The 24,993-nt window shown below is 47.6% G+C and overlaps 1 protein-coding gene across 4 annotated transcripts; it reads left to right on the plus strand.

Moving 5' to 3' along the window:
* Positions 1-2,739: 2,739 nt before the first annotated feature.
* kmt2e (lysine (K)-specific methyltransferase 2E) lies at positions 2,740-24,813 on the plus strand. 4 transcript variants are annotated; one of them, XM_088406539.1, is made up of 23 exons: positions 2,740-3,141; positions 8,767-8,954; positions 13,581-13,692; positions 13,753-13,982; positions 14,055-14,194; positions 15,296-15,477; positions 15,556-15,594; positions 15,679-15,894; positions 15,979-16,109; positions 17,063-17,180; positions 17,261-17,370; positions 17,448-17,700; positions 18,169-18,267; positions 18,774-18,959; positions 19,143-19,472; positions 19,540-19,839; positions 19,912-20,062; positions 20,139-20,365; positions 20,990-21,580; positions 21,652-21,935; positions 22,007-22,086; positions 22,412-22,485; positions 22,568-24,813. In XM_088406539.1, exons 2-23 carry the CDS (start codon positions 8,881-8,883, stop codon positions 23,477-23,479), a joined length of 4,839 nt encoding a protein of 1,612 aa, XP_088262665.1. In that variant the 5' UTR covers positions 2,740-3,141; positions 8,767-8,880; the 3' UTR covers positions 23,480-24,813. The 4 variants fall into 4 exon arrangements, with proteins under 4 accessions (XP_088262665.1, XP_088262666.1, XP_088262667.1 ...); XM_088406540.1 differs by having other exon boundaries at positions 15,679-15,879; XM_088406541.1 differs by lacking the exon at positions 18,169-18,267.
* Positions 24,814-24,993: the final 180 nt, after the last annotated feature.

Raw genomic sequence — 24,993 nt, forward strand, 5'->3', positions numbered from 1 at the left:
TTTTCAAGGAAAATGAGCAACCATGAATCTTTGGGAAAACACCGATTTCTGTCTGAAGGTCATTGCTCACTTTGGCCTTCATACAATAAGGACACACGTTTTTCCATTTTGCCTTCTTCTTTTAAAAAAAAAAATCTCTATTTGTCTATGTTGTCTGTGCTTAACGATCACTCCAGAATTGGAGGACATTTTACATCCCACGCATCGAATTTTAAATAATCCACTTGCAAAATACTAACCTCAAATGAAACAGTTCAAATTGAATTTAGCGTGATAGAAGAACGCAATGAATCACTTAAGATGAATTTGACATCAAACCGTTTTACAAAAGAATGGCTTCAAGAAAAGGTATGTCATCTCTTTTATTTGTCATATTTTTAGAAAATACTTTGTTTCATTCCACCTCTTATTTACATAGACAGCAGTAACAACTAGATAATTGTCCTCCGATTCTGAAAATGACCCTTAAAATATGATTGTTACAATATATTCAAAAAAGAATTTACTTACGTGAAAGTTAAGAAGGAAACTGATGTAAATCTTAAATGCGAATGCACTGTATTTGAAAAGTTAATAGTGAGTAAACGATACCATCTCGACAGAGAAATCCACGTATATTCTTTTTTTCTCCACTAGATGGGGTCATGGGGCAAATGTTCAACACGTCACTGACGGATTATGTCCTATTTATTTTGACTTGCATTGTATACATAACTGATCTGTGTGTCAGTTTAACGTCATACAAAAAAGTGTGGTTGCTTTGATGTTCTGTATATCAAGCTTCGATTGTGCTCGCCCAAAAAAATACATAAAGCCAAATTGTGTCATCAAAGACTACCCAATTGGCGTGGAAAAGTACCGCAACAGGAATCACGAACGCTTGTGTCTTGATTCTGGTTTAGCACAAAACAGGAAATAAGACAGTCGGTCGCCACTGCGCATGCCCGCGCCTCCGCCCTGCCGCGCACTACCACCTCGCTCAAACCAGGCGTCGGCGCCATCTTGTTTCCCACCGACGGCGAGACTCGAGTGAGAAGAACAACGGAAATAACCTCCTTAGACGCCCGATACATTTAATCCGACTGCCGAAACGCGTGAATGATACACAGTGACGTCGATTGGTCCCCATACGGCGTACAAAGGACGGCTTTGAAGTGGATGTGCGTCGCTGCGACATTTGTGGCTAATGGCGCCGGGTTGCCTCTCCGGCTGCGCCCCTCTCCCCTCACAGCTCATAGCCCGCCCACTTGAATACTAACCGCATGATGTCATCGCAAGGAAACAGCTCCTCACATACAGAGACTACAACAAAAAACAGCATTTTTGGATTTTTAATTCACGTTGACTGTCTTTACTGCCATCATCGTTGGCAGTATCGGGTGCACGCCGGTGATTCATTCACAAGTTTGATCCTCGTGCCGTTTCGCTCGTGTCCTCCGCCTTGACGCTGGCTCGAAGCGGACGACTTTTCGAGACGCTCCCCGGCTATCTTTACGTCGGGCATAATAAGAAAATGTAAAATAATATTAATAAAAAGATTTCTGCTTTGCTGCGCCTCTGAAAAGCCACCCGATGCAGTGACGCAAGTGCGCATGCGCGAGGAGCTGCGCTTAGTTTGTGGGGGAGGGAATTTCGCTGCATGGAAACTGTGAGGACATCCTCGCCAACGTTGTGATGTCAAAGGGAATTCTACAGAGGTTTAACCATACATCTTGCATTCGCCACATCGCAGAAGATGTACGTTGCGCATCAGATTATGCAAGTGTATAAAAAAAATTAGCAGTCATATAACACTTTGGGATTTATGTTGCTGCACGTATTCAATATTAGTTACACAAAGCTACTATCCACCTTTTTTCTATTGCGTTTATCTTCATTTGGGTCACAATCAGTTCATGGCCACTGCGTTTCCTTTGAGGGTATTGTCACATATGAAGCATATAAAATAAAAAACAATGAAAACCTATGCGTCAAAGTGTACTTGAGTGTCCTAACTCAACCTTAGGGATGTGTAAATAAATGCTAAAGAACACCTGTATGAATGCGTTAGATCATACCCAATGCTGATTGGACTAGTTTTGTTTTTTCATAATAAAAACGTACTTTTGCGCTCTCCCGTATAAAAAAAAAAACGCTCTTGTGTATAGGGTTACGTAAGAGCTGCTTTGGGTTCGGGATTTTGGCACGCTGCGCTTCACGCAGGCATCCAACGCATAATGTTAATAAAAAAGGAAAGCAAAAAGCAGATAAAAGTGTCTGCTAGCCCAAATATTATTAGGAGCAGTGATCTACGTTTACAATTTAGTCTAATTTGGGTTCATTTATTTCCCCAACGAGCCAAATTTGACTACCAAAACATGTGTTGCAAGGAATTATTAAACAGCACATCTGGTTTGAAGGATGTATTTTATTTTTTGTGTTTTTTTTTTAATCATGTTATAAAATACACGCAATGGCGACATTGTACGCGTGTTGCACTGCGTTTAATGATTAAAAATAATTATTTCTATACCAGCGACGAAATGAAAGTAAGATAAAGCACATATATGTGATACTTTAATTTCATAATAAAATAAAAATCAGACGTCATCATAAAATCAGAGGAAAGACAGGTGCGCGCGCATCGGGCACGGCGGCCCCTGTGAAATGGACCGTGTAACCCCGGAGCACGTGGAGGCGGGGCGTAGCTCTCACTGACGGGAGGGTGAGGGGCAGTGGACGGGGGCCGCGAGGGGGGAGAGCGGGAGGAGGCGGAGTCTCCACAGTCCTGGCAGGGCCGCCATTTTTGCAAAGGGAAAGAGGCTGCTTTTGAGGGGGATCTAATTTCTAAAAGTCGCTCTTTGCCCAGCGAATAGTTTTTTTTTTTTTTTTTTTTACGCTTCCCCCCTCAATTCCTGTGCCGACCCGCCCCCCCTCCTGCTCCCCTTGTGCAGCACCAAAGGCGGCGCGGAATTTTGGACAGGAGGACTATCTCGAGGACGGAGCGAGAATCCAAACGTTTTAGTCTTTTTTTTTTTTTTTTTTGCTAGTGTTCCGCAGTGTGGACACAAGTATTGTTTTGAAGGTTGTGTGGACACTGGCGAGGGTCTTGCCCTACTGCCTTATTTTCTGCCTGGACCCCCCCAACGTGGATATACACGGGTAAGTACACCGCGATTTGTTGTTCATGTCAGGTTAGCACAAATCCGACCAGTAAGGCTATTGTTGGCTTTACTTTTAGCTGGCACATCACGCTAATGCTTGCTAACGTTGTATCGACTGTGTGTAGCTTCCATGCTAGCGCAGCCTTACTTGTGTATATAAACGCTCAGCTACTTTAATGCGAATTCACTAAGCATTTAAGGAGAAAAACCCCGGTGACGTAAGCGACTAATGTGTCAAGTTGCCAACGCCAAAAGAGTCGCTTGCTTCCCACTAGCCTAGCACAAGCTATTAGCCCAAATTAGCTTGAGAGAAACGGAGTTGCAACGTTTGAGTGGCCGTACGTTAAACGTCATAAAAAGCTGTACGGTGTTGTTGTGAGTGTGTATATCGCAGACATCGCTGAAGTGAAATCATGCCAGCAGATAGACATAAACCCGACTCAACCTCGCAGTTTGCTGGGGGCGTACGCTTTAAATGTCAACGCTTTGTTAAAACGATCAATAAAATAGAATCTACGTCGAGATGGACCTCAATGCAATGCGCGGGTATGTACATTTTTGTGTCTTGAGTAATGACAGCGATCGTGTAGTTGCGAAGCACATTGCGCACCTTCCCACCCCGAAACGTTTACACAATATTTACATGGCTGCTCGTGATCGACGTGATCCTTAAATAGGCTCATTTTTGCAAACCAATCGGAGCTTGCTTATGTTTGAGCGGACACTCAACGCGACAGTGTGCGTTCGTTGCAAACTTAAATTTAGTCGACGTGACTCCTATCTTGCTCGCTCGCAGCGGCTTATTTCCGTCTGAACACAAGCGCCACAGAAACAATAAGCTCACCGATTCACGTAAACAAAACGCGTGCAAATATGTTAGTGCGGCCGCCGAGTTGCATGCAAACAATCGGCAGCTGAAATGGCTTAAATGCCTGCCGTACATTGCGCAGTGACCTCATGCTCCTGGGGGCTTTTTTAGACGAGACAAAATGAATTTATTAATAGAATCAGGGCTTCCCCGTGGGAAGCGATTACTGCTTTTTTCGATGATACTGACTTGTGAAAACAAGACGATTTGATGTCAATTTGGTGAAAGTGTGTATTGGGTTCTAGTGCTGCAAGCATGGGGGAGGGGACGCCCATGTCATGCAGTTTGTAATTAAATAAATATACGCACAAAAAGCGGCTCTGTACTTTTTTTTTTTCAAAGTAACCAATTACCGTTTAATCGAATTACAATTACAACCGAGTGTTAGTCGACCAGCGCAGACGTGATCGCTTCTTCCTGTTTATGTGCATACAAAACATTAGCCCACTTTTCATTGTCGCTGCTAGGTTAGCCCAGCTCGCACCCATTACGTATTATTCCATTCGCCGCCGTTTTGACCTTCACTGACGACACAAAGTGGAATTACCCTCCGGGTATCAATGTATCTCAGTCTTCCACGTAACCACGTCGGACGAGCGGGGCGAATTTGCCTGGTCGCGATGCTCCGATCGCCTTTGGATCCGTCCGATGTGGCCCACTTAATTGCTAGCCCGTTAGCTCGCTAGCTTTGCTTTCGACGAACTCTTGACACACGGGCTCGCTGAAACAAAACGCTGGCCGTACGGGCTGACACATCGGTTCGCCTATGCAGGGAGCGAGGCGATCGAGCGCTTCCCCGCGTCTTGGCGAGCCTCCGCCGGCTTTGCGACGACGAAAAAGCGGCAGGAAAATGGCGTCCGCGGACAGCCTGTTGTGGTAACATAATAGCAACGCTGTCGTCTCCACACCCCTACCGGCAGCCTTCACTGCAGCGCCGACACACTCACCGGGAGGCAACTGCACACGCATATACATTTTCATTGAGTTAATCGTCACAAACGAAGCATACATTTTCAGAATTGAAACAGTGATGACCATAAATAGCTGCTCAAGAAGGAAACAAGTATGGCGTGGCTGTCATGTTGCACGAGACACGACCTTCTGCCTACTTCAGATGTAATACACGACCTGCTGAAAATTGACACCCAAATGGGGTGTTTTTGTTGCCATTGAGACTTTTGATAGAATGTATTATCGTGTGTTTGATTTTGATGGAGACCTCAGGAGCAATGTCCCCCCCATGTCAAAAAAAGGTTAATCACAGGATAAATGCTTTATTATTCCTTGCTATGAATGGAGTGACGCACGCAGACGAGGCTTCACTACAGAGTGCTAGTTCTCAACCTATGAAATTTGTTTTCCCTAACCTGCAAATCATTTTGGGGTGAGATGGGTGAAAAGAGGCTTGCAATGAAACAGATTGCTGTACCGTCTTTGTCTGATTTATTCAACTTTGGGACTACTTTGTAGTGGTAACCTTAGGCTTATTTTGGTCATGTAACATAGTTTCATTTTTGGCTTGTCTGCCTGAAATAATTTGCGTTGTTATAACAATTCAAATTGTTTAAAAAAGAGGCATACGTTTTTCAAAGAAGTTAAACGCAGCTTAGCAATGTGTAGCTTCCTGTTCCAGTTAATTTGACCTTCATTTGTAAAGAAAAATAGACCTGAAGCTTGAAGTGAAATTTGCTGATCCCTGCAGGAACCTTGTTAACATCTCACGTTTAATGCCTTCACAGATGCACTTGAGTCTCATTTGAGAACCACTGGAATAGAGCATTAAAAATAACAACCACAAGAAGTCCATAACTATTATTTAAGTCTAAACACAGGCCCGTCTGTGTGTCCTTGGGGCGCATTTGTCCTTTTTAACTCATCAAAATGATCTCCCGTCTGTTTAGGTGAAGTGTTGTCCTCCCCTCAGACCTCACCATGTAGGGCTTGTGCATATGTGCGTTGGTCATTGCTCCCACCCCCCACCTACCCTGGAGTGATCTCACTAGTGTGGTACCCGCACCCCGAGAGACCCACACAGGACAAACGCGCCCGGCTCCCGTTCAATTCCGCAAGCTCACGTGACCTCCCAGCTGGGCGTAGGAGCCTCGGCTCAGGTGACCTGTTTTTTTTTTTTTTTTTTGTGCCCTGTAACAGATCCCCTCAGTCTAACAAGAGCTGACCGCCGCCAAGGCCTGACAATTTCCTCAGTGGCATGAGTAGTACTGGTTAAGATTTTTTAAACAGGCTCCAGCATTGATGTCAGTGATGTAACATCATAAAAGGCTTCACCAGGAAGACCTGTGGAGACCTGTAGAAGCCTGCTGTTTGTTTCATTGAACCTTTCTCTGAGGGACCTTGTGCTGATGAAGCGCGACAATAGACTTCATAGTTGACCCGGCAAGCATTTGTCATTATTTGCTTAACTCGGGCTGTGGTAAAAACACTTACACACTTGTAAAGGTAGTCCTCGAGACTTCCTTTTGTTTTCTTAATTTGCTTGCCCTCACTCCTTTGCCGGTTGCTATAGTGAGCACAAACACAACTACTCTTCTGCCGTTGTTCTCCGAAATGCTTTTTTCTCCACCCCGGTGAACCACCTCAATGTATGGCGGACTTGTGCCATTGTGGTCACTGTGGAAACATTCTATCCGGGTCATACATAGTGTTTGATTCTGCTTGCTAGCTAGCTGAGTCACTCCACCCGCCTACCAGGACGATGTCAAGGCACATCTGTTTGCTGTTTGGCAGTCAGAAGACAGGGTGTGGGGTGGAGGGGGAGTTGGAATTTGCAATTTTTCCCCGTATGAAAAAAAAAAAAACCTCAGAGAAAGCGAAATGAAAACACGCAGAGGCGGCGTCCGAGTCTGGGTTTTCCCTCACGGGGCTTAAAAAGGTCGCTTCTTCTTTGTCGTGGTTGTCTTGCTCGCACAATGACGCCACTGTATCCCCGCACTCGGGGACTAACTTCCATTGGGTGTGAGCTCAACGTCGCCACCCAGAGTATGCGCGGGGTGGCGGCTGTGTAGCGTCACTGTCAGAAGGAGCTCATGGGCCGAGGCCCCTCTCCTTTCTCGTCTCTGGTTTATTTAGGAAGTGCACAGAGGAGGGAAAGAAATCCGGCTGGGTGGGGTGACTGGCAAAGGAAAGAGTGGGCTTTTTTTTTTTCGTTCGTTCGTTTTCTTGGACGCCCGACTCCAAGGCTGGCCAAGACGGACAGTTGCTTTAAGGGAAGTGGGAGGAGCGCACAAAGGCAGTTGGAGCTCAGATTTAGTCAGGAATGCTGCTGTACTGTACATGTTTTCTCTCGCAGCCTCCTTTTGTCCAGCTTGACTGCGCTCTAGTGCCTTCCCGAGACAGGAAGCAAGCCAAGCGGATTGGTCATAAACGCGCTGCCGCTGTTTGATAACGCAAAGGAAAGGGCCAGTCTGACGTTCGGTTGTTGTTGTTGGCAAACTGCCTCGTGCTTTGTATGAACAAATGTGTCGTTTCACCCTGCAATCGACGGTAGACACGACCAGCACTTGGGTCAGGGTCGTCTTCCTGGGTTTTATCCGGTTAGGACGTGACAGCCAACTGCCACTAGTGCGTCTCTTTCACTCAATATGCTCCCGTCGCCTGCATCAGTGCTTCAAGTTTTTTTTTTGTTTTTGTTTTTACCTCCTTGTGAAATACTTTTTCAGTAAAATACACCTTAACTAGGGCCGTCCAATAAAGCCAAAAACTGAACTTAAATCTCTTTTTTTTACCCCCTTTCCATCTTCCAGTCATTCTGGACGATTATGACTTTAGTAATAATCTAAGTAGTAATGGAAGTGATAGACCCCAATAAGTGTTTATTTGAAGCTTTTGATTTATTCACAAAAACAATATCCACAACAAGTGGTCAGTAACTAATGTAAAAACACCTTGTAAAGCACTCATCCAGCATACTGCCAAAAAGAGACTTAAAATACTGTAATGCACCTTGTTTTTTTACACACATATATATAATATATAACTAAATTTGTAGGTTTATTCCGCAACTCAAGAAGATAATTCATGTTTTATTTTTGGCTCATATACTGGAAAATTATGTCACTAATGAATGCATATCTGTAAAGACATAACAGTTAGTTGCTTGATGTTCCATTGTAGTTTGCTTTTATTTCCAAAAGAAAAGGTACTGCTATTGTCACATAATTAAAACAGGATTTGCTGATGCCTGCAGAAACCTTGGTAAAATCTCAGAAAGTGACTTTATGTGCACCAGGGGTACAAGGCCACATGACATAGGCAGGAACCTTTTGTTTGTCTGCAGAGTGAGCACGGCTAGGCAGAGGTGTGACCTCCAGCCTATTTCGTCTCGTCATCTGTCCGCTCCCGCTAATCCTGCTTATCAACAGAGCTCTCACACTGACACACATGTTCCTGTCTGGACATTCACAACGCTGTGTGTGTGTGTGTGTGTGGGTGTGTGTGTGTGTATGTGTATGTGTGTATATATATATATATATATATATATATATATATATATATATATATATATATATATATATATATATACACACACACACACACACACACACACACAAACAAGGAAGCAGAAAAGTGGTTCAAGTGTATTTCCCTTTCAATGGCTGCTGTGTGAGAGCTCTTGCTCCCCTTTGTGGGAGCTGACTCACAACGCAGCTTGAGCGTAGCCTCACCTGACCATTGCAAGTTGACATGTTTGATTTGGAGCTACGGTACTGATGTCCTCCATCTGTGTCCTCCGAACAGGCTTTGTGGATGCACTTAGATGTCTGCAATGACTGCTGCGGCTGGCATGCCTCAGTGTTTTGGACTTCCATTCTCTGGACTCAGTAGGACAAGAACTGATCAGCAGAGAACGTCATGAGCATAGTCATCCCCGCGGGGGTGGACACAGCAGCAGACGCCTCTTACCTGGACATGGCAGCGGGCTCAGAGTAAGTATCGACGGCGTATCAGACCGCCCTCCCTTTCCTCTGCTTTTGTTTTCCTGCTGACACCAACGGCATTGAGTTCCTTGAAACTTTGATCATAAACCGAAGTAAATCCTACTTAAAGGGGAAGTCAACTGCCAAATCTTTCTTGACTACAGTATACTACTATGTTACAAGTAGCCTCACCTGTCTACACGGCTCAAAAAAGCGGGTTTGCATTGCTGGTTGCTGGGTAAATTTGTGACTTTACGTTTCACGTAAGAGAGATGGACAGTCCTAAATGCTTTTTCAATGACTGTTAATTTGTGTCAGAGTGCCACGTTTTGTAAGACTTAAGCCCGATCTTTTTCCTCAGTGGAAAAAAATGTGTGCGTTCTCACAAGGGCCGCATGTTCAATCGGCATTGCTCGTTGTCTGAGAAAGAGTAGGAATAGTAATCACGTCAAGAACCGCTGCAACATAGTGTAACGTAATGTTGGCCAGCTTCAAAACCATGACACCACATAATACATAGACATCGACGTAATAGCCTTATCAAGCTTTTTTTTGAAGTTTTTTTCCCCTGGTTGCTGGTTGCGTTCCGGATTCACACGTCCATTTCTCCGCTAAAATGTTATCGTGAGCCTTGTATTCTGATTCAAATGGTTTTCGAGGTGTGTGAATTCAGCTGCAAAATGCAAGGCTCATGTAACAACACAGCTTACGAGCATTACATGAACAAACGAGCCACGAGGAGCTCTGATGTCATTTTCAGTCGACAGCCAGTGATCAAACGCCCTCCCCGAGATGGATAACAACATGTGGGTTTTGTTGCTTGATTTGTATTCCACAAACACAATTATTAGTCAGAAGCACGTGTTTACCTTCTCCTTAAAACATATACGAAGTAAGTTTCATGAATGAACATACACGTGATTCTTAAATATCTTTAATAGTAATGCTTCGGCAGCATCCTAAGCAATTATAGGAGAGGAACTGGCAGTAATGGACAGTTGCTCCCGCGCCATTGATTGCTCCCGCACTTAAGCGGAGCCGGCGTTAACAACATTCGCCTGTGTCAAAATGGCAGCGGGCAGCATTCTGTGCCGCCTGCGTCTCCAGCCAATGGCTGCCCCATGTGTGCGTCGCTGAGGCAGGAAGGTGCGCGCCATCATGGCAACAAGCTTCACGTCTCTCCGCCCCACCCACCCACCCCCCGCTTTGCTTGTCAAGGACACTGGCGTGGCTTTAAATGAAGCAAGATGCTCTCGCATGACTAAAGAATAACACGCGTCATCCACTCGCCAGGAGGGAAGGAAGACCAGGGGGAGCCCCCGCCCCCTTTTTGCCTTCATCAGAGCTGTTGCGGTGACAGCTTGTGTTGCCATGGTATCCCCTCCCCGCACACGCACAACACGTCCCTCCTCTTTCCTCCCCTCCGCACTGCGCAAGGCTAGTTGCCATGGCAGCAGTCTGAGTGACAGGTCGCCCTCACAACAAAGCTCCAGCTCTGCGTCCAATGGTGAGCGGGGGGACATGCGCCCCTTCTTGACTCCCAAGCGCTTTTGTCCATCCGCCAGCGTTGAAAAGCATTCGGCGTAAAAATGGCCGCTCCGAGGGAAAAGATGGCGGGAGGGGGGGGTTGCGCCGTGTCCTTTCCACATCCCCTCAAGTATGCAGCAGGGCGGCCAGCTGTTGGCAAATGCAGTGTGTGCGTGCGTGCGTGCGTGCGTGTCTGCTTGTCCACAGTAACCCACTGGCGGAGTTGGTAGCAGCGTTGCCATGGCAGCCCGCGAGGAGCGAAGGCGTTGCCTTTGGCCGCTCGTCTCCCGTTTGTCTGATTATCTACCGTCCCTACTTTTTGTGCACGTGTGTAATCGCACGCTGGCCCTCGTTTAATATAACATTGACTTGCATCGAAAACACACGCTCGTTTCCGCACCTGCACCGGATCTTCTTTTCCCGCCATCGCTCTGTCCCTCTGTCCCCGTGCGTCAACTTCGCATGAATGATACAAAGCCTCCAGTAACGTTCATATTCAAATATCCTGACTCCACGCTGCGTAACTTGACTCACTTGTTTGCACACTTGGTGCTACATGCGTGCCACGTTTTCGCCACGGTTAATGGCAGTAATATACAATATTGCGCAATGTACAACTCATTGAAAATGTTGCCCCTCCCACACACTTTTAACACGGCAATTTATTAAAATACAATTCATCCTATGAAGCATCCACTTTTTTCTTTTTTTTTTAAAGTAGGACTGCAATTAAGGATTAATTATTTGTATTTTATTACGATAAACTAAAGATGTTTTTTCACTCCCAGGTACTTATTAGTGTGTTTTTTATTTTTTTTAGGTCTGTTTGGCTAAAGTAGGCTCACAAAATGTAATCACTTTCTTTTTTGTAATTGAGTACTAGTAATCAATTATTTCAGTACTATTAACTAAAGTAATCAACTAATTTAATACTTAAATACCTAAAGTAATTGATCACTTTAGTCACTTTAATTTGCTTTAGCACCTAAAATAATCATTTGCTTTCGTACATTTTCTCCCTAAAGTCATAGATTACTTTCGTATTTAATTCAGCGTTTATTTCAGTCCTAATTCACAAATCATCTTTAGACCAAAACCGACCTTTGATACAATATTTGTTGATTTTATTTACTGAGTAGATTAAAGTAAGCAACATCCAATAAAGAAACACATAAAACATCTAACCAAGTTCTCAAATCTCGGGTTAAGTTCCCTTTTAATTATACTGGGCATGTTGCGGCTTAACGGACTAAATGTGGACTTGCCTGCATAAAAATCTGTACTGGAGACTGTACTCGCAGACTTTTTTTGTAGGGATGTTTTTACCAGAGGTTGTTTTGATACCGAAAACCAGTAAATTGTGAGGGAAAAGTCTGAGCAAAATATTTGACACTTTGGCATGTAGCAGCTGTTGCCTTTCCTTTATTTACGCTAATGAGTGACCTAAAAGTCTATTTGCTGCACAGTACGTCCGATTGGCTGTCGTCAATGATTAATGGGTAAAAGGTTGTTGTTGTTTTTTTTTTTTTTTTTTTATTCCCCCCTCAGTGTCTTTCTCTCCCATGACGGTTAGGAGCGCAATGTGGCAGTTAATCAGTAGTGTAGACACACACACACGCCTCAACGTGGTTCCGCCTCCAGACCTCGTGCACACACTTGTTCGTTTTTCACTTGGACGGTGGCGATGCATGCAGGAAGTGTTGAATTTTAGCGGCGCGTTGTACAAGGGATCGCGGCAGGTACTGTAGCGCCAAAGCGAAGGGTCGAATCGGGGCGGCTTTGCCTTTGAAATGTCTTCTCTTTTGTCAAACAGTTTTAAGCCGGGCTTTTAAAAATGTTTGTAAAAGACGAGTAAGAATGAAAGCTGTGGTGCATGGCTCGTTCACTCTGAATTTGGATTACCGGTTTACTTTCAATTTTCATTTAACAGAATTGTCTACTCCAGGTGAAACAAGGCGCATTTATTTGAATTGAGACCTTTCTTTGAGGGCAGCATTTTTCCTTCTTTTTTTTTTTTAAGAAAGGCTACTGCCCTTTTGTTGCAAATCAAATGAGCAGGCACGTTCACCGTGTTATAAGCAAGAATGATTCGGGTTGGTCTGAAACTGTTAAACAGGCTCTCAGCGAAGGTGCAAGGATGTGTGAGGAGGTTTTATTTTTTTTATGCAGAAAGTAGTTCCACAGGTTTGGCGTGAGCCAACCTGAAAAACCGACGACACGCCAGGCCAACTACACGCCTCGTAGACAGACAGGTGCTTCCAGTCGCATATCAGTGCCAGCAAAGGCATGCAAAAACAATGTTATTGATATTAGGGCTATTACTATCCAATCTATTTAAAATTGATTTCTATAGAATATTCCAATTCATTCAATAATCTGATGAAATAATATATTTCTCTAAAGCCAATAACAAAAAGCTATTTTCCCAACTTGTAAATTATCGGTTTTAGTATTGTGTAGTGATTAAAAAAAATGCTACATTGAAGACAGCTTTTTTTTTTTCAAAATAAAAATTTAACTAAAGCTTGAACCCAAATACAAGAGTTCAAAAAATTTTAAAATGAGTGAAATTCAGTCACGAAATTGAGATTTTGCAAAAGTAGCGGAATGCTGTATGGGTGCTTTACAAGACATGCTAACAATAGGTACTAACTACTTCATTCATCCATTTTTAGCCAGAGAAAGTTAATATTTTGTTTACAACGAAGTTATAGTTCCAGCCATTTTAGACACTCTTTTAGCCTAGCAACTGAAAATAATATAAATACGAACATAGCATCGAATGTCTGGACTTTTAAAAGGTAAAATTAAGTTGAGTTCATTTGAGTACAAAAGTAAAACTTTCCTCCAGCTGTCGCCTGAAAATGACATCACATGCTGGAAGCCCACATAATGGCCAATCACAGCTCAGCTTGTGAATGTCACGTGACCAGCAAGCGAGCCACAATTGGTTGTTTGAGCCTTTAGCACAGCAATTGTCATTATCAGTTGACAGCAACTAGAAAAATGTCTTTTCAAATGTATTCATTGTACGTGAAAAATATTTTATTATGAAAAGCTCTCGTGAAGATTGTGCACCAGCTAACGAGAGTATTGCGCGTTTTGCAGACCAGAGTCGGTGGAGGCCAGCCCCGTGGTGGTAGAAAAGTCCAACTACCCGCATCAGATCTACAGCAGCGGCTCGCACCATTCGCACAGTTACATCGGCCTGCCTTATGCTGTGAGTATGTGCGGCCAACGACTCGGGAACCTTGTCCTGACTCCCGCGTTCTCCCTGCAGGACCACAACTATGGGGCGCGGCCCCCGCCCACGCCGCCGGCCTCGCCTCCCCCCTCCATGTTGATACGTCAGGGCGACGGAGGGTTGTTTGTTCCGGGCGGCCAGGACGAAGCGTCCACGGGCACCACCCTCAGCACCTCCGAGGATGGCAGCTACGGGGCCGACATCACCCGCTGCATCTGCGGCTTCACGCATGATGACGGCTACATGATCTGCTGCGACAAGTGCAGGTAAGTTGGACGCTCGCTCGCAAAGTCTCGGCGACCCGCCGCTCAACTGGGCGCTCCGCTTCCGCTCTCCAGCGCCTGGCAACACATCGACTGCATGGGCATCGACAGGCAGAACATCCCTGAGACCTACCTATGCGAGCGCTGCCAGCCCAGGCACTTGGACCGGGAGAGGGCTGTCCTCCTGCAAACCAGGAAGCGCGAGTGTTTGTCAGGTGGGACCCACGCCGAGTCAGGGAGAACTACTTTCCCGACTGGCGTGGCTACTTTTAAAATCATGAGTTCGATAGCAAAAGTGGCGGCCGAATCGGTATTTGAACGGGGGTCGAAATGACGATTGACAAAATGACGATGCTAATGAAAGTGGCGTGGAAACATTTTGAAAAGAGACTCAAACGCTAAAAGCAACCGCACAATGATTTTCTCACGCAGTCTGAGTAATAGCACACACTCATGCCTTTACTCACTGCAGACCAAAACCAAGCTCGTCTCGCAAACTCATTTACACAAGCCTGTGATATCAGGGTGTCACAGGTGTTTCCATGGCAATTTGCTGGCAAAATCGATCTGAAATTGGGGTGTTCCAAAACAGCGCTGCTTAGAGTACAGTCCAATACCGATATCCATTTGAAATATCAACAGGTATGAAATAATAGAAGAGACTTGATCAAGTCGTGCTGTTCAAACAAAACAATAGTCAGCAACAGTTCGTATGAAAAAATGACCTATTTATTCCAAACATTTGGGTTGTATATATTCAATTTCAACTTCACAACAGTCAAAATTAATCACAAAATAATATATATATATATATATATATATATATTTTTTTTTTTATGAGTGCTAATATTGAAGATTGGGCGGCTAGTTTAAGATTTTTCACCGACCACAGTTAAAACGAGATTGCGTTGATCAAATCAGGATGTGATCGATCCATATTTGCCATTTTAACTAAAATTGATGATTAGTTGGAATGTAAAAAAAAAAGTCTATGAAAACAAACCTGTGACATAATGACGTGAATAACTTGGGTGCCGCTGTGTAGCCTACATAATGTTCTACGCAATAACATCATTGCACAATTGCAATGTCATCATCAAGTTTTGCCGGCAAATAACCCCACCTTCAGCGACATTCTTTTTAAATGAGTTGGCGACATTCTCACTTGCACAGTTGCAATAGAGCAACCATATGATGACAGCAACAGCGTCAGGTTGAAGGACATGTCCGGGCACACAACACTAAACAGTGCCGCCTGCTGGTTGCTGAGACAACGTGTCTAATCTGCACTTTTGGCTTCTTTCTCATTCAAGTAGATGGGGACACCAGCGCCACGGAGAGTGGAGACGAGGTGCCTCTGGAGCTCTACTCCACCTTCCAGCACACCCCGACCACCATCACCCTCACCACCGGTCGCCTCGGCAACAAGCAGGTGGATAAAAAGCGCAAGAAGAGCGGTGAGAAGGACCCCCCGGCAGCTTCCGCACGAGCTAAGAAGGTCAAGTCCAAAAACAAGCATTTACCAACATCGCTCACTTTTTTGCAAGTATGTTTATATTGTAAACACTCCCTGCAGGCCTTCCGAGAGGGCTCCAGAAAGTCCTCCAGAGTAAAGGTAAAAAAAAAATACATGCTGTGTAACAATGCCGGGACCTCTACACCCACCCTCAAATAACCCCGCCCTTTCCGCCACGTGCAGGGCGCCGCTCCTGAGCAGGAGCCCACAGAGCACCCGGCGCTGTGGGAGAATAAGATCAAGACGTGGATGGAGCGCTATGAGGAGGCCAGCAGCAATCAGTACAGCGAGGATGTTCAGGTGCTGCTGCGAGTCAAGGAGCAAGGCGACGGCAAGAGCCTGGCCTACAACACGCACCCGGCCTCTTTCAAGCCCCCCGTGGAGGTACAACAAGCGCCGGTCAGTTTTTCTCTTCATCAGGCCGCTCTTTCATGCATTTAAAAAAAAAATATATATATATATATATTTATTTTTTTTGTTCAGAGTCAAGTTCAAAAGAACAAGAAAATCCTCAAGGCTGTGAGAGATTTGGCCCCAGATTCTCTCATTATCGAATACAGGGGCAAGTTTATGCTGCGACAGCAATTTGAGGCCAATGGATACTTCTTCAAGAGGTCAGTTACGGGATGCAACCCATGATGAAACTAAAAATGCCTTCATTTCATCTAAATTTACATACTCTTGGCTTGACTTGTTGAAGACCAACATACCCAATTGTTGCATATATCTTCTGGTTCAATTAGAGAATTGGTTCCCTGTCAATCTTCATCACGTGGTTCACACTTTCTTACCATGAGTCTGAGAGGGTTGTTTTTTTTAAAAGATTATCTTAAATAAAAAGGCCTTTTTTGGAAAGGTATTAATTAATGAAACATTTTTTAAAGGGGACGCAAACCCTAAAATTTTCCTAACAATGCCCAATGCAACCCCACGAGTCTAAACATGATATACTGATTATTATTGCTTTTGTGGAATATGAATTAAGCAGCAAAATGCACCCATTTTTATCCATCTCAGGGGGCGGCCATTTTGCTTCCTGCTGTCAACTGAAAATGACATCACAGATGCTCAGAGCTCAGGTAACAACCAATCATGGCTCAGCTTGCTAATGTCACATGACCAACGTCAGAAAACAATTGGGCCTTGAGCAACTGTGATGTTATTTTTCTGCAACAACCCGTGACAAAATGGCCATCTCTCGAGTTGGATAAAAACATGGATTTTGTAGCTTCATTCGTATTCCATAAATGCAATATTTATCACTGCCGTGTTTAATGCAATGGTGACGCAAAAAGCATATTGTCGAGGGGTTGTCTTTTTGGGTTGTCTTTTCAAACTCTTTAACACCAGGAATATTTCGTAATTGTCTCAAATTGTATGTGTGTCTTTTATGTATTCAAATGGAACTCGTTTTGAAATAAGTTTTAAATGTCACTTTAAATGGAGTTAAAACTGACCCTGTAAGAACATTGTCAGAGGTCAACTCGGGTTCACCTGCAAAGGCTATGACGCAATACGCCTGAAATTTTGTACCCAAAGTCACTCTTGTCCCTGCTTTCTTTTGTAGACCGTACCCGTTTGTGTTGTTTTACTCCAAATTCGACGGGTTGGAGATGTGTGTGGACGCGCGCAGCTTTGGCAACGAGGCGCGCTTCGTCCGCCGCTCCTGCACGCCCAACGCCGAGGTGAGGCCGCCCCCCTCCGACAGCGGTGTATTCATTTAACCGCGGACGTCTCCGCTGACCATGCACTGACCGCGCTCCAGGTACGGCATGTCATCGAAGACGGCATGTTGCACTTGTACATCTACTCGTTGAGGCCCATCGCCAAAGGCACAGAGATCACCATTGGTTTCGACTATGACTACGGCAGCTGGTGAGTCGCGCGCTCAAGCGGGATGCCATCTCGGGATGATCCCGCCCCGGATTTCACGCCGTTGCTTTTGGGTGCAGTAAATACAAGGTGGACTGCGCCTGCGTGAAGGGCAACCCCGAGTGCCCCGTGCTCAAGCACAACCTGGAACCCACCGAGAACCTGGGCTCCGGCGGACGGCGGCGCAACAGCCGCAAGGACAAGGACCCGGGCCGGGAGGATCTGGGTCAGAACCAGAACTTGGCCGTGGACGGCGAAGGGAAGGGAAAGGGCGTGACCGACTGCAAGCAGAGGAAATTGTCACCCCTTCGGCTCTCCATCTCAAACAACCAGGTCAAGCCCCCCAACATTTATTTATTTATTTTTAAACGCCATTCTCAATCATGCGGACGCATGCCATTTTGTTAGTGTCTCTGCATGCCATTTCCACTGTTGGTCCCTCTTTTTCTTTGTCATTTTAGTTTCACCTCCATCACCTTTATCCTTCACTTAGTTGACCATGCCAAGTGTCACGTAACAAAAAACTAAAAACCTATTTAGCCCCAACAAGGATGTGCTAGCAAACCATGTCTAGGTGCACTTCAAAGCCAGTGAGTGTACTTTTTTTTTTTTTTTCGTGGCCACCTGAAGCACAAGCAGAGTACACGAAACATCCCCCCTCCACTTCAAGTGACTGCCCGGTTCACTCCCTCAACACCTTGCGCTGCTCTCACCTGTTCTCCCTCTGGTCTGTAGCCAGACTTGAATGACAAGCGCATCATGCCGCCACCTGTCCCCCCCCATCCCCCCTCCCTTTTACAGGATCCTGACTTATTTGAGGATCTAGAAGACAAAACATCCGTTAGCAATGAAGTAGAGATGGAGTCAGAGGAACAGATTGCGGAGAGGAGGAAGAAGATGGTAAGTGTGCCAAAGCAAATGGCGCCCTTTCGGCTTTTCAGTAGCTTTCCCGCAGCCGCCCAGCACAGAGAAAAGAGTAGCCATTGCCCCCTCCCCACCCCACTTGTGTGTGCTCTGGTAAATGTGGCTTGGCTTAGGTGTAGCGGCCTCTTTCCTCCTCATCAGTACTGACATCTCCTCCCATGTGTCTAGCTCTTGCCTTCCATTTCCTTTGCTTTGCTCATTGCTTGTTGCTACACACTTGTTGTTACACCGATCCACTCCAAATTGCTTACTTTGGAGTACACGGGAGTCATTATGTGTCTTCCCAAATAGGTTTTTTCTTTTTGTCCCCAAAAATAGCTTTTGCAGCTGTTGTTCGCCACTGCTTTGTTCCTCTGCCTTGAGCCGAGGGGGTTCATGTCGTCCCAGCAGCAGCCCCCAACAAAGCGCAAATCACCCCATCGCATTGCTGATGAATAACGGTCGGCGCGCCCTCTTCATCTGGCATTTAACCCTTCCTGCAGACGCGAGAGGAGCGCAAGATGGAGGCCATCCTGCAGGCCTTCGCACGCATGGAGAAACGGGAGAAGCGGCGGGAGCAGGCGCTGGAACGAATCGGAAGTGTCAAGCCGGAGCTGGGTCCACGCGGCGACATCAAGGAAGAACCCCCGGCCACTCCGGAGACGGCCGACTCCCCTTCGGTCATACAAGTAAGGACGCGGTGGTCACCAGTATCTCAAGGCACCTCACTGTATTGGCATTTTTCATTTGTGCAACATATAGCGGTGTTGATTTTTTTTTTTTTCAATTTGAAGAATTGCTTGCAACCACAGTCCCATTTTCTTCTTTTCCCTATAATTTTTACAATCATACTATCTGTTGTATCCCTCCAGCCACCTCTAGTCGAGGTCAAAGAGGAGCCAGGGCTGAAGCCAGCCAAGGTGAAAGGCTCGCGGAACAGGAAAAGCTTTTCCAGGAACCGCACGCACATCGGGCAGCAGCGGCGACGAGCCCGCACCATCAGCACCTGCTCCGACTTAGCGCCGGGCTCGCCGGCGGAACCCGTCGAGCCTCCGAGCAGCGAACCCCTCGAGGGCGAGCCGCCCAGCGCGCCCGAGCCCGAGGTCGCCGCCGCCCAGCCGCCGGACGCAAGCCCCCCACAGAGCAATTCGCCGGCGCCAGACCGAAATCGCGCTGGAAGCAAAAGTTTCAAAACAAAAAAGGTACGTCGCTTAATGACCGGCTGCGGGCATCTGGCGGGCCCGGCGCTAATCATCTTTTTCCGGGCAGCACTTTGTCAGCGAGTGGGTGGGTGACAAGCAGCCGGATCGTTCGTCGGCGCGCACCCCGGAGCCGGCGCCCGAGCGGCCGCTGCGCATCAGCAGTGACCCGGAAGTCCTTGCCACCCAGCTGAACGCGCTGCCGGGCCTGGCCTGCTCACCGCAGGTCTACAGTACGCCTAAACACTACGTCCGGTTCGCCTCGCCCTTCCTGGCTAGCCGCAGCCCCACCGCCCCTGCCGTCCCCACTGGGAGACGGCGCTCCAGGGAACTGCCCGAAATGCCTCCCACCACCGGCTCCTGCAAGAAGGTACCATCTTGTCCCTCGCCTTTGCAAAAATGTTCCGCGGGTGGATTGCTCACGTTTCTTATTTTCCTTCAGCGATGGTTAAAGCAGGCGCTGGAGGAGGAAGGGTCCACCAGTCCGGCCAGAAGACCCAGTCTCTTCATGCCCAGCGAAGGGCCTCTCAGTCCCTCCATCAACGGAGACTCCGACAGCCCCCTCCCCTACAACGGCTCCTGTTCGCTGCCCGGTACTGTTCTTAATCAGCTACCCCCCCCCAAAAAAAAAAAAAAACGACCTCGTGTGACACTCTGCTGTTCTTTCAGAGTTGCCCACCCCTTTGAAAAAGCGCCGCCTGAGCCCCCTCGACGCCTGCATGTCAGAGAGCTCCACACCCTACGGCTCCCCTTGCGCCACGCCCACTCGGGCCGACCCGTCGGAGACGTCGGCGCCCCCTGCGCTGACGGCCACGCCGCCGCGGACTAGGACCGAGGAGCTGGGGTCGGAGCATTTGGCCAGCACCCCAACGCAAACACTTACAACTCCCCAGGAAGTACGTTAGATCGAGGCTCAACGATTTGGCCCAAAAAATGTCCCCATCATTCTGGATGATTACAAGTTTAATCGAAGTAATAGGCTCAGCAAAAAACTAAAGGCGTTATTTTTCAAAAATGTTCTGATACTGATTTTAAGTCCGTAACCTTAACATTCATACCTTCTGCAAAAAAAAGTTGTGCCACCCTGGTCTGACTTTTGATTCTTTGAAACTACATTTGCTGTGGTATCTCAAGCCATTCTACTCATGAAGATAGTTAAACATAATCCGTTTTCTGCAACCAGTTCAGAGTGTCCCCCACCTACTGCTCATTAACAGCTGGGATAGGCACCAGCAAGCCTGTGACCCTTGTTATGATAGGCGGCTACAGAAAATGGATGGCTGGATGGATTTTTGTTTTATGGCTTGTCTGAAAATTGATAATGTGCATCTGTATTAAACCTTACAAAATATAGACACACAATGAGTCACTATCGCACAATTGAACAAGAAATAGTTTTGTATTACAATGAATTTGCTCTTAATTTGAAAAGAAAAATGCGTCGTCCCATCATGGCATTACAAAGCATTCCATTTGATCTGTGGATACCCCCACCCCCCCACCCCTGCTCTTGTCTACAGAGTGAGTCCTCATTAGAAAGCTCGCCGGACGTGAGCGCAAAAGCGAATTTGGCGGAGGTGACCAACCAGGCAGATCGTCCTCCTTCCTTGATCGCGTCTCCCTCCGTTCGGACACCAAGCTGTGACGGTCTCCCGCCTGACGCCAAGACGGCGGGACCCGAGAGTCCACAGCAGCCGCCCGTTGTCGATTGTGCGGACTTAGCGGAGGACCGGCCTGACAGCGCGGCAACGGAGGGCGGCTCCAGTGGCGAGACTTCCTCCTCCGCCGAGATGTGCGCGTCTTCCTCATTCCCCGGTTGGATGAAGAGTCCGGAGAGGTGCCCGACGACACCGGCCGCCCTCAGCTTCTCTCCGGTTAACTCCAACCTGAGGGACCTCACCCCCTCGCACACGTTGGAGCCCCTGCAGGCTCCTTTCAGACCGGACGCCGCAGCGGGGCCGGCGACGCCGGCCGCCCAGCCAGTTTTTGCCGAGGGCCAGGGGGCGCTCTTCTACCCCTGCACCGAGGACGCCAGCTCTACGGGCTTCTCGCGCTCGCTCAACGGCGACGAGGGAGGCGGCTCTGCACAGAATCCCCCGCAGAAGAAAAAGGTGAGCTTGGAGCACGCCTTGTATGACCCACCACTGATTTTCCTGCACTCAACAGCCACTCTGTCTTCAAGGTGTCCTTGCTGGAATACAGGAAGCGGCAGCGTGAAGCTCGCCGCAGCGGCTCCAAGACGGAGTGCGGCTCCCCCGTGTCTACCGTGCCACCTCTGAGCATGGACGCCTTCCCCCTCGTCGCCACGGAAACCGGCAGCGAGACCTCCTTGCCACCGCCGCCCCCGCCTCCTCCGCCGCCGCCGCCTCCCCCTCCTTCTTCCGTGGCTATCGGCAGCGGCAAGGATCTGCAGACGGCGGAGGAGTCTGAGGGCACGGGGGAGAGGGAAGGGGGAGAAGGACAATGGTAGGATAGCGATGACATCATCGTATCATCTACCGCATTTGTTTTGAAGCTAATGCACCTTCTCTTCTCAGGACGGCCTCAACGTCTGTGGAGCAGGCCCGCGAGCGAAGCTACCACAGAGCTTTGCTCCTCAGTAAAGACAAAGAAGCAGGTGAGGTGCTCGCAAGGAAAATCCAAACGGGAGGTTTCGTGCTTGAATCGACCTATGGTAATACAGCTCGGAATGAACATAAAATAAGATCAGTTGCTTAAAAACTCAAGAGGGAGACAAAGCAACATAAACAAGCCAGCTCCTCACAAGTCATGACAGTTGTGATATCATAATTCAAATTTAGATCCTGCAGCGTTCCTGAGAATGAAAAAGTCTTCAAAGAATTGAAAAATGTGTCAGTCATCATTTGCCCTCCCAAATACTGTTATTAAAAGCTATTGGCGAGTGTTGATATTGGATGTGTCATTTCCCATTGTTTTGGAAGATGGTGAAGCAGAAGGAGAGACTACACCGAGGGACTCCACATCACCCGGACCTCAGAAGACCCCGACTCAGCCAGTGAGTCCTCACCAACTGAGGCCGGACTTTTTTGGGGGGTGGGTTCCGGCATGTTTCTGACGGTTTTGTTGTTTCCTCCCAGCCGGGATCTCCCGCGTCTAGCTGGAAAGAGGAAGACTGTGACGGTCCGCTCCGAGCGGCAAACCAGACCCTGCAGCCGCCCAACAAGTCCAAACCGGCGCCCATCACCCCTCCCAAGCTGCACCCACCGTCGCCGGCGCACTACGCCGGCCCGGCCCACCTCCACGTGCAGCCCCAGGGCTCGCCCTATCGCAGCCAGAGGGCGCTCTTTTCCTCGCAGTCCCAGAACCAAACGGCGGGCCAGGCCCCCGCGCCTTCTTTTGTCCAGTACAATGCCCAGTCCGCCCCTCCGCCTCCGCCCCCTCCCCCTCCGCCGGCACCGCCCGCCTCGGCGGCGTACTTCCCCGGTTTCAAAGCGGCGGTGACTGCCTCCTACCCTTCGGGCTCTCAGGCCCTCATGCAGACCCTTCCCCACAGCGTGCACTACCAGACTTCGGCCGCCCCGCCTCCGCCCCCGCCCCCTCCGCCCCCGCACCCCATGGCCGGCCCCGCCTTGCTGCACGTCAACCTTCAGCCCGCCCCCATCCAGCAGATCATGCTGAGCGCCGCCCCCGCGCTGACGCAAGGCCAGCCCTCTGCTCAGCAGCAGCCGCCCCTGTCCCTCACCCCGCCTCCGCCGCCGCCTCCCCCGCCGCCCAACCCTTCGGGCGGCGGCGGTGGCCAGATGCAGCCCCACCACTTTCAGAACTTGGCAGGCTTTCAGACGACGTTGCTCGCAAACCCCTCGCCGTCCCCGTACCCCCCGTCCCTTCAGCAGAGCGGACTGCCTCCGCCACCTCCTCCGCCCCCTCAACAATCTCAGCAAGGCGCGGCTACGGCCGCCGCCCCTCAGTTGCCGGCCGGGGCCCGCGGAGGCCCCGCCTCCTCCACGCCCTTCCATACTTCGGGTTACCTGAGCACAGGGTGGCACTGAACTGCCTTAGGGGGGATTTGGCGACGGGGAAGCGGGGGAATTTTCCGGTAAATCTCCATGGGAATATTGGAAATTTTTAATGTGTAATAATGGGAATCAACTGAGGATTTTTCAAAGTCGGGCTTTGTTTTTTTGTGTGTGTGTGTTTGTCTCTTTTAGCTCCTTGCACACAGGCATTACGTTCCTTATTTTTACAATCGGTTCTTTTTATTTTCACACAGCTTCCTAACGCAACCATAACTGACACAAATGAATTCATGATCACTGTACTTGGGTTACACTCAATTTTAGTCGCCAAACTTCAGTTTATTGCATTCCTGAATTCCCATGGAAACCTTACTTGAAAATTCTCATCATTTTGCAACACCAGACAGTGTAGATAGTTTTTTTTTATTTTTATGGCCAGTGGAAAAACAGCTGATTGTTGGATAAAAGGGTATTTAAAGAAGTCCAATATAAAGACTGACACGACCTACAAGGCAAACTGTAAACGATGGACGAGGCCTCGCGGTGCTCTCTGCGCTCTTCTCCTTTTCCACTTCCTTCCCGTGACGGGCGGGGGAGGACTTCGCTGTTGTGCGTCTCGTCCCGGTTCCCGTTTCCTTGTCCCGACCGCACTTTGTTTTAAGCAATGGACATTCCAGCCTCCTCCCTTTTTTCCTCCCCTCGTTTTCTCCTCTTTCGTCCATCTCTTATCTCTGTTCTTTTCCTTTGAATCTAACGGCGCGTTATAGCATTTGTTTTGTATAGAAAAGACAAAACCTATTTTTGTTATATTCCTCCGTCTGACATCAGAAGTCTGTCGAGCGCCGCGGAAAGCGGGCGGGAGACGGCCCGGTCTTCCAAGGCGGACCGAGCGCCTCCCGCGGCTAGGATGCTAGCATTTTTTTTTTTTTTTTTTTCCCCCAAATAAGGAGCGTTACTTGTAGAAAGTGTAATTTAATGTATTATAGGTGGTTACTCCGGCTTTCACCAGGGACACGTTTGTAAATATCTGCTTGATTTCTTTTTTTTCTACGCCTGTACAATTCGCAGCCATCGACTCCCATTTTTCAAACGTGTTTGTACATATGAACTCTCTTCATGAACTCTCTTATTGGCAAAGCTGAATGTTTCTGTGACTGTAGAATTATTTTTTATTTCCATCCTCTGGACTCTTCAACTTTGTCTTGTTTATTTTTTTTAATTATTATTATAATAATTATTATTATTCGTGTGTGTGTGTGTGCGTGTGTGAGTGTGTTTGTGCCGAGGGGCGGAGCTCACAGACACTGCACTGGTTGGCTATTTTCATGCTCCATTATATTAAATCACTGTAATGACAGTTTTATAAACACTGTTGTTGGTTTTTGCTTACGTCATCGGAGCGCTTGAGGGCAAGTCCAATCGAAAAAAAATGAAATGCACACATTTGTATACATGTTTTCCCCATTAACTTTATTCAGCAGATGAGCTTGGGCAAGCGAACGTCATGGAAGCATCTCTACCGGAAGTGACATCATTGCAGCGGATCA

Source organism: Hippichthys cyanospilos, chromosome 22 (assembly GCF_059441005.1).
Source record: "Hippichthys cyanospilos isolate Australia breed blue-spotted pipefish chromosome 22, RoL_Hcya_1.0, whole genome shotgun sequence".
Lineage (NCBI taxonomy): Eukaryota > Metazoa > Chordata > Actinopteri > Syngnathiformes > Syngnathidae > Hippichthys > Hippichthys cyanospilos.

What these genes read in the sequence shown, in the direction of transcription:
- kmt2e (XM_088406539.1), top strand. Translation starts at nt 8,881, where the DNA reads ATGAGCATAGTCATCCCCGCGGGGGTGGACACAGCAGCAGACGCCTCT. An exon ending in AATGGATACTTCTTCAAGAG is followed by an intron (nt 16,110 to 17,062) that starts GTCAGTTACGGG and finishes TTTCTTTTGTAG; the next exon opens with ACCGTACCCGTTTGTGTTGT. An exon ending in CACTTACAACTCCCCAGGAA is followed by an intron (nt 20,366 to 20,989) that starts GTACGTTAGATC and finishes TCTTGTCTACAG; the next exon opens with AGTGAGTCCTCATTAGAAAG.